The 10,296-nt window shown below is 31.8% G+C and overlaps 1 protein-coding gene across 3 annotated transcripts in view; it reads right to left on the bottom strand.

The window, feature by feature from the left end:
* Positions 1-225: 225 nt before the first annotated feature.
* The window catches only part of PRKX (protein kinase cAMP-dependent X-linked catalytic subunit), a 124,758-nt gene continuing 114,687 nt past the window's right edge, over positions 226-10,296 (bottom strand). The window contains exons 8-10 of one of the 3 annotated variants that reach the window (XM_074213617.1): positions 9,817-9,894; positions 8,168-8,317; positions 226-6,078 (exon numbers count right to left, since the gene is read on the bottom strand). In XM_074213617.1, coding sequence (XP_074069718.1) covers positions 8,192-8,317; positions 9,817-9,894 — 204 coding nt within the window. In that variant the 3' untranslated portion in view covers positions 226-6,078; positions 8,168-8,191. The remainder of the gene's footprint in view (positions 6,079-8,167; positions 8,318-9,816; positions 9,895-10,296) is intronic. The other 2 variants (XM_074213616.1, XM_074213618.1) reach the window with 2 other exon arrangements.

The raw sequence follows: 10,296 nt of genomic DNA, 5'->3' as shown, positions 1-10,296 counted from the left end.
GCCTTTAAGATTACAATTCTTTCTGTTCAATCATAATTCTCTACTTTGGTGGTCAATTTCCATCTCCACCCAAGTTCTACATTCACAATTCTCTTCATCTTTTCCTTGCATCAGGAGGAAGGAACTAAAAGGAAAGAATGGATGGAATGGTACTAATATTAAAGAAGATTAAACCTATGTCTTTACCCCTCCCCCCCACCATCCTTTAGATCATCTAATCTAATCCAGTTGTTGTTCCACCCAAAAAAGAAAAACTATGCAAAGAATTTAAAGTGAATTCCAGTCCATTGTGTTCCAGACAGGTTTGGGCAGGGGGTGTAGATCTTTTGTCTAGATTGCCCAAGGCTCTCGGTGATTTAGAGGTAAATGATAAGATCAACATCACATTTCCTATCCCATTCCACCAGCTCCTCATTAGAATAGACCCTCCTCTCATTCATTTTCTTCATTATTTGCCATCCAATCAGAGTTGATTGCCACCTTCCAAGACCATTTAAGTGCTGACTGGATTCTATGAGGATGCTTTGGCATTCAAGATTCTCACTTTCACATTAATTATGCTAGCATGATCAATAAAATTAAATTACCTAGAAATTATGTCTCTTTAACTTTTTAGATGTCATACCTCCAAATCATACTAGGGTCATTATTTAAGAAGAAAAAAAAGATTTCTAGTTACTTTTGGGTCTAGTACTATGACTGTTCCTTGGGGCATAGAAAAAGTTGCATTTCCTAGGCTACAAGTAAGGACTTTATATTATTTAAACATTTTTTCCCCTTACTCCTCAAGAGAGAAGATAAACTCATTATCATGAGTGTCTTTTCAATTGGAATTATTTTATTCTTTGTAACTTCAATACATAGTGGCTGTGCTGACATAACAGATACTTAATAATTGCTTCCTGTTTGATTGATTCTTACAAACTGATGCTATCTGTGGTGAACCTCTTTCTGGGGATGTTAAGTGTGTGGCTGCCAAAAAGTATTACCTATTTTAAGTAAATAACTTCTTTTCCCACCCCTGAGCCTAATTAATTCTATTTCCTTGTACACAGAGAGTTTTCCCCAATGTAAGCAGAAGCAAACAAGATTTAAACATTTTAAAAGATACAAAGGTTTATTAAACAAATCCAGAAATCAACAGGCATTATATAAATTAAACAGCAGTAACATTTCACTAGGGTTTATATACAGATCACAGTGATTTTATTGTGCAATGAATTGACATGACTTTGGACAGTACTTTTACACATGATTGAAGACCAACAATATTAACGAGTCTAAAATAACCTTGCCTATTTCTCATTTTCAACTATCTATTAAGTACACAAACTTGTGGAAAGTTATTTCCTACTATTTATTAAATAGTCAGGTTTGCCATAGAAACTTTACATTACAATTCTTCAGGACCACAAGGCAATGGACTAAATAGTGTGACATATCTTTCATTACCTTTAAGCCTTCAAGTCCTGGTTCATCCATTAACCATGAATTTAGTATCTAATTGAGTTTTTACTCAATTGATGATGTTTAGAAAGTGGAAGATCAAGTTAGGTAATATTAGTTAAAAAGTCACTTGCTAAGGTCATGGTGAGTTGTGGAAATCTGTACTCCATCAAGTAATTTTCCATGGTGTTCACAGTGCTGCAAGTTTTATTTTAGAACCTTATGCTTAGTTAAAAATAAACAGAATGACCAACTCCCATAATAAGTAGGCTCCATGAGGGCAAGGACTGTTTTGGTTTTGCCTTTTGCATTCTTGGTGCCTAGCATGAGCTCTGGTAGATAGGAACCTATTAAGTCTAGATGCTTAATAAATTCTTGAATGAATAAATACTCTAAAAAATAAAGACATTCATAACCTTCTTTAAAAATTCTTTTTATAATAGAGATCCATATTGTTCACTTAAGCTGAAGTAATAACAAGACCCTTCGCACTGTTGTGGGACAAGGAGAATAATACATAGATTTCTATAACCGTTCAACATGTATAAAATGCATGCTAAGGAAGGGAACCAAATATGAAGACTATTGAGATCATACATTTCAAACCAATATAAAAAAAAAAAAGAGGTATGGGGACTGTGTTCTGTGACTCCAAAACAGATGGTGGAAAATATAAAATTCTCCATCAGCTAGTCAGTCTACAATATAATAAATCATTAAATCCTATTGACTTTTTTCACTTCATTTTGTAGACATGTTTCTAGCATCAGTCCTTGGTACCAAGGGAGTCTGTGCCCCTTGCTCTTCAGTTAACAACATGAGAAAGGTATAGAACCTTAAGACCCACAACCTAGGCCATATACTTAAATGACTACTCATGCTCTCAAATCTCTCAGTCAGGATTACTTCAGTTAGGATTTTAAAATAATTTTGATATAAAGAATTGTACTGGAAATCATATAGACAAACCAATTATTTGTGGTTCCATATGCATAGATCTGGAGTGTATACGTACACACACATCACAGAAGTAGGGATGTTTGCAAACATTCCATTACTTCTATTTCTTCTCTTTACTCTTTACTTTACTATGAGGTTGGTACCAGAAGTCAGAGTATATCCGTTGCCAGCAATGGATATACTTATGCATAAAACAAATCCAATTTCTGACATGAAAGGATGAAAAACTATCACTGCACATATAGTATAAAGTAAATGTTCATGTTATTTCCTCCTCTTAATTCATATAAATTAAGACAGAAATGACAATTTTACTACTTGAAATGAAATCCTCAATGTAGCAATTTTGCATTTTATAAATAAGAAATTTTGTAGTACTCAGATTCCAGAAAATACTGCAAACTCATGAATATCAGCAAGTCAAAAATCAAAATGGTACTTTAAATGGTGTACAATCTCTGTGATATGTACCCCACAACTTTTTAAAAATTTGCAATTATAACTGACCACATAAATACGAATGTCCAACTATACATACATATTCAACTACATAGCTACTTTTAATGATTGTTCCAGGTTTATTATGAGTTACAACCAACCTTTATGTAATGTCACACTATATGAGGTGATAATTTATGGCCTATTAATGAACAGTTAACATGTGGCACTTAAATAAAATCTTGAAATGTGCTCGACTGTTCATTCTGAACTTATTAACACCATCAAATGTCTGAATTTCCTTTTTAATGTCCCACCTTTTTTTTCCTACTGAAGGCTGATTACATTTCTTCAAAAGAACTAATGTAATCAATGTAACACATCTGTATTTCCTGCATATTTATTCAGAAATAAGGCAACTAAATTTCATGCTTTCTATACTATTTCAATTTAATATCAATATTAAAGTTTGAAAGGTAACAACATAATAAAAGAAAAAAGCACACACACTAGCACACCAAACTTATGTACAGTTTTAAAGTTGTACTGAAATCAAGCTGTTCTGTATAAGGTTTTTAAAAGGAAAAAATTCCTTAAGAATAAATATGATTAAAAAGTCAAGTGGCACTAGACTTGGGTTATCACTTCTGGTAGCTCTTAGTTTTTATCTCAGTAAATTATGGCAGTCATTTTACTGATCTGTTAATGTTAGATCACATTTCACCTCAGAAACTGATTATTGTTATCCTAGCAACCTTTGGCCTTCATCTTAATACCTAATATTAGAGGAGGTAAAGACTAATTTCTACACAGCTCTATGGTGAAATTTATATTCTCTTTTTAAAAGTATTTAATAATTTTTCTCACTGGGCTATTTGTTTTAAATATAATTTTGCTGAATGTAGATCCCATGTTTTTGGTACTGCTTATTTGGAATCTTTAAGTTTGATGTGAATGAGAGTGGGACAATGACTTTTTTTCCATGGCATATCAGGTTTCTTTGAAGACAATTAGGAAACTCAAGTTAGTTCATTTCCAAGTACACTAAAAAATACTATCTCAACCACTGGACTGAAATATGATAAGAAGTGTTTGTGTTTTTTTCCTGAAATTTTGCTACTCAGAAACCAATCTATGATAAATGAGAATCACAGGAAACCATCAAAAATCGCTGGACCTGAATATATCTGTGATCACAAGGAAGACCCACAAAAAATGCATCTCTTCCGGTGCACTCTTACAAAACAGTTCCTGTGGATTAAAAAAAAATTTTTTTGCATAATATACAAATCCAACAGGTTTACTAAATAATTTCTTAAATGCACAATGAATTAGGCACTTCAGGGGAAAGCAAATTGAGAGGCACACTCTCATTTTTCACCTATACTGAAATTTTGTAAATTTCTTCAGGGTGTGGAAATTAAATATTTGGTGGTGGGAGTGGGGAAGGAAAAACAATGCAATACTCAAAGAATAATCAGCTCATTTCCTGGATGTAGTCCATTATATAGAACTTATTCAAATGAGTAATTGCTCTGTTTTGCTACTTGAGCCCAATTAATGCATGCTCTTATCTTATTTAAATGCTATGTACATATGCTTGTGTGTATGTGTATAAGCAAACACATACTCACTGCATATTGATATAGATATATAGTATGTAAATGTAGGCTGTATTTATGTATATGTTATACATATATGTGTATGAAACACCCTTAGCACTGAGAGATTCTTCATGGGAAGGCTTGTTGGGTTTATTTCTTAAATAGAGACAGGACATAATTAAAATACACAATCACTGACATTAAATAACAGGATTTTGCAAACTAGATTTATTATTTCTTGCTGAGGAAAGAAGTCTTTGGACATTTCCAGGGAATTTTAGAACAGGAAGAGAGGGAGAAAGAGTGTAGGAGCAAGTGGGAATGCTTTAAAATGAAATGAACTATGAGCAGGGGTCCACATGCTACTTCCCAGAAATTTTGCAAGCTCCTTGCTGCTGGGATGAACACCTGTTTAAATTCATATTTTGCAGTTTAGCCCTATGTATTACCTTAACATCTAGTTACCAGAAAGTACACATTCAAGAAAATGAAAACTTTTTATTTATATACATTGTTGTGATATCTAGAAGCTCAATCTCACCCCCTCACTCCCCAATAATACTATAAAACTCTGGGTAATCTTTGAGAGGGAGAGATCTGCAAAACTGAATAGAAGTTCAATCTCTGGGCAATTTACATGGTCCATTGGATGTTTACATCCTGTCAGTTCTGTAGTTCTTCTCTCCTTTCTAAATTAAAGGAAAAATATCTACATGTGGCCAAAAACAATAGAGGTCAAGGACTTGGGTATTGTATTATGTGCCAGATTTATACTTCAACTTTAAATAAGTAGAAGTCCCAGTACACAGCAGGACACCATAGAGCATAATAGCATTTGAAATATTTCCAAGATATTTTGTTTTCTGAACTCTCATGAATCAAAGGGAGTTTCATGAACCAAAGATGAATCTTGTACCTCCTCCTCTTTCCTCAGGCTTTCAAGTACTATAGTTTACAGACATGAAGCACTGGACATTTTAATTACAAATCTTAACATAATTTCTTTTTTTTTACAAAGAACTATAAAATGTTTAAGATAATGAAAAACATTTATTCTTTAAGAGTTTTATCTCCTCAAAGAAGAGATTCTTGAAAAAAATCTGAAAAATAAAAATCATAGACTCTTCAAAGTACAAACATTTACATCTTTGCACGATGTGCTTAGGTGATTTTGTTTTCTTTATATACATATATACTAATTTGTGCTTAGAATATCACAAGTTTAGTATAAACTTATAAAGTTAAGTCTATGAGATAAAGCAAAAGCAAAAAAAAAAGTCTGGCATAGCATAAAAATAACACTAAGTTAAAGGATCTAAAACAAACCAATTTAACCAAATTATCTACTTCCGAGTAGACCTTCTGCAGAAATAGCTGCTAAACTAATGCCAGATTTATACAGTTAAAAATTAAACTTTACCGGCCAATTTAATTTGATATAAATATGTGCATATATGAACGTGGAAACTTCCTCAGTCATGTGAAGGAATTTCTTCATGTTGGCAGGTGCCCAGTTCTTTTTCTCAAATGTGCTCAGACCATTCCAAATCTTCTTCCAGTTTCTGACATTCAATGGCACAAATACAAAGAATTTTTGTTAGTTTCCAATCATCAGCCAATCTTTGAGCTCCTTTTCTCAAAGAGGTAACATGGAAAGGCAAAAGGTTTCAGAATTATTTTCACAATTCCTATTAACATGAGAAAAAAAACTTCTAAAACCAAAACTAAAAACCATCAAAGCAAAATTATGAATCTAAAAAAAGGATAGGTTTTAAAATTTGATATAGCATACATGCTTTATAATGTTTCAATGTCTTGTCTTTTCTAACAATTCAACAAGAGCTGCTAGTAATTTTTAAAATCAAATACAAAATTTGATTTGAACTTTTTTTCTTCTTCTTTCCTGTCCTGACCTTCCCTACCCCATCACTTACAATGGAAATGAGAAATGTTTTAGAGAAGCAAGAGGAACAGTTTATTCAAACATTTAGCAACTAAGCATTAAAAACAGTAATTGACATTTAATTCTAGGTTCCCTATTTGTGAAGCATCATGACATAGTGCATAGAGAGCTGGCCATGGAGGCATGAAGAAGACCTGAAGTCAAGTTCCATCTGACACATATTGGTGTGACCCCAGGCAAGTCACTTAACCTTTTAGTGTTCTAGGCAACTCTAAGGAATGTGGACTGCAGAGACACTGCAACTCTAAATTGAAGTGAAGGGGCTCTTCTGTATTGAAAAGAGGGAACTCAAGACATCAAAGAAATCACAGGGCTAATTCCTAACCTATCCTAGCCATTTTCCCCCCATAAAAAATCTATTATTTATAAAAATTTTAAACATTAACTCACCTAAACTTTTTGGATATGTAAAACTGACTCTATGGGGTTGTTCAGCTCAACAATGGATATTGCCTTTATAGAAATTATGTACATACATTATAATAAAATGGTATCCTTCCTGAATTACTTTAAATACAAAATAATTCATATTTACTGATTTAGGACTAATGATCTTCTACAGAAGGATATTCTGAATTCAAATGAAAGTTGGTTCTTTTCTTTCTTAAAGAAACTCAACAGGAATTCATTTAGTTTATTTAAAATAATTCTGTACAAAAATTTATTATTATCCAACTTTCAAAGAACATATCCAATGTGTAGAGCAAAATACACTGGTATATCACTATAATGAGGATAGTATTTGTCTGTGAATTATAATAGGATTCATTCTCATAACAATGAGTTGATGTAACAAATATGCAGGAGTAGGTATCAGGGATTTATCAAATATGCATTATGCAAAAGGTATCACTAAATATACATATATATATATATAAAGAACTTTAATCTTTCTAGACTTTTTCTGACTTAAAAATATGAATAAAATTTAACAGATGTCAAAAGAATAAGCTATTGAAGCAAACAGAAGAAATGAAAGTCACAGAAAATATAGATTTTAAGACTACCTTGTGATTTCAATACTAACACTTTAAAATTTCCAAGTTTTCTACAGTTTAAGAAAACTCACACACACACACAATCAAGTTATTATTCATTTTAAGTTACAATTAGCACTATAAAATGATCAAACTTTATCAAGAGATAATAGGCTAACCATTAAAAGAAGTAAAGATTAGATCTGATTTTCCTACCCTTTGCTTCATATTATTTTGCCCAGAAAGCACAGTTACAATAAACATAATTGGATTGGTAAAAATGGAGCAAACTGGAAAGTGGATAATAATAGTATAAAATCTCCACAGTAATAATAAAAGCTGTTGAGTTAATGCTCATTCAAAAGACTGCACTTTAATACAATCTATAAGGAACTATTGCAGAAGAGTTTAGGATTTAGAAATGTGACAGAAGATATTTTGACCTGTGCTTATTATTGAGTAAATAAAAGAACAAATCTTACTTTTTAAATTTATGCATTACATAAGAGTAGAAATGGTTTCACAATTCCCATTAACATAAGAATAATCTAAAAACAATGATCAAGTGAAAAAAGCAAGCCTGGATAGCTTTAAAATCAATCAGTTTCATGCTGGAGAGTTTGCATATCAAAATATTTTATTTCATATATATTTCTTACCCTCATATTCAATGGCTGCTTAAACAACTTGATAGGAAAAACAAAATTCTATCCCATTGTTTTATGGTCTAAAATATAAAAAGCAATACTTTTTAAAAAATATGGCAAATAAAAGTATACCTTTCCATATGTGGTTCCCTGTACTCAGAAATTCTTAAAAATTTCTAAGTCTTTAGGAGGCACAGGTGGTGTCTTGTTCCAGTCATCTTCAGGATAAGCTTCAAAATTAGATGTATCACCATCATTGGATACCTTCGGTACTATAGGAGGCTAAGGAAGCAAACCAGAGTTTTAGAAGAAAAGGAAACTAATTTATAACCAGGTATTATCTTAATTAGTTTATTGATGCTGTTCTGGAAAAAAAAAACATGGTAGTCTTCCTCAAACCTTCAAGGACTTGTCTATATGGCTTCTCTTTCTAAAGCAGATTTAGTCAATACATAGTTACAGCATAAAGCAGGAATTATTTATTTTCTAATTTTGTATGTATATCCAGTACCTAGCACATTTTTTTTGCACATAACAGGTGTTCAATAAATGTTTTGTTGCACACATGTGAAACCTTTCAAGATTGGAAGTAACAATGTAAGCAGAACCAAAAAATGAAAATGATAGTTTTACATTTACTGGGAGTACACTACTGATACCATTAAACAGTTGTTAGGAAGAAAGTTTACTCAAGCATAAAGAATTTTACTTTAAAGCATACTTCTAATAATTACCTTAAGCAGTTCTTAGGAATCCTGATTCTGATTGGGAAACCTTGAACAATTCACTTAAAACTGCTTGGGTTCCCATTTTTGTTTTATTATAGACTATAAAGGATTTAGATTAAATCATTAAGATTGATCACCTTTAAGATTCTATGCATTTAATTAAACATTCGACACATTTTCTATGTCTCTAAAAACTAAGCTTACAAATATATTGAGCAGAAAACATGACAATATGGTTCAAAATGGCAACAGGCAATATGACAATAGGGTTCAAAGCATCAAAATTTGTTACATTGTTCATGGTTACCATTGGAATTCTTTAATGTCAGATCATTTTCTGCAATTATGAATATGTGTGTGTGTGTGTGTGTGTGTGTGTGTACACTTATATGTACAGATATAAATATACATTTTCCAAATATTTAAATCTATTACAGTGGCACATTTAATTAATACTGATACATATTTAGGCATGTATTACACACAAAACTTGATAACAGAATTTCATGCAACTAAGAAAGTATGAGCTCTAGAACCTCCAGGTAAAGCAAGAAAGTTTAAGATATAGATGTCCCTTAAAAGCAAATTAAGTGGTGCATTTGAAGATTTGGGTATTCATCCTTAGCAAGCCCATACAATAAGATTTACATTGTCTGTTGGACGTAATACTCCCTCTATTGTAAAATTATTCCTATTCAGATATAAAGATATATTTTGATTTAGATAAACTATTTCTTTTCAAAACAGTACTTTAAGTACTATGAAATGTCTAAAATGAAGTAATTTTCATGGACTCTCTAGAGATCCTATCAACTACATTCATTAATAATTTCCCTGTAGGAGAAATTATTACTAAATGCTTTTCAACAATGAGAGTATATTAGGTCTTTTCTTTTTTTTGAGAATTTCTCAATTTTTTTTCCAGTCAATTTTGCCTATTCAATTCAACCATGTGACACTAAAATCAGAATTATAAAGTATTTATTATTGATCTATCTTGGTAACTAAAACTAGTTAACTAAAAATGTGTCAGTTAAATCCAAATTTTTTTACCTTTAGTTTTCGCTGGGGTACAGCATCCCAGTCCACAGACCTGAACCAGCGGTGTCTTTTCACATCATCTGCTCCATTCTTCAAAAGAAGTAGAGAAAGCATAAATGCAACAAGCTAATAATATCTTATCACTAATTTTAAGTAGTGATGTGAAATTAAATTCTTAATTTAAGAATAGAATATTAAGAAAACTCTCAAAAAACTGAAAATTAAAGTCCATATTCTTTTTGCATATATTAGCTCCTCCTTTAGCTTCTGGTGGGAATATGAAAAATTCAATATATGATGTAAATCTGAAAGGCTATGCTTCCCCTAGTTCATACTGTTAGACCCTCACAGCTCCAATCCCCATGACTTAATTCACCAATCCATAATATACAAAGGCCACAGAAACAAGTAGGGGGTGAGTGGGTTGGATGAGAGAGCTGAAACTATTTTCTTAAAATAATATGTTCATTAATAGAACATATATACAAGTCT

This window comes from Macrotis lagotis, chromosome 1 (genome assembly GCF_037893015.1).
Source record: "Macrotis lagotis isolate mMagLag1 chromosome 1, bilby.v1.9.chrom.fasta, whole genome shotgun sequence".
Lineage (NCBI taxonomy): Eukaryota > Metazoa > Chordata > Mammalia > Peramelemorphia > Peramelidae > Macrotis > Macrotis lagotis.
Note: the sequence above shows the minus strand (reverse complement) of the source record. Positions and strands in the feature narration are given on the sequence as shown.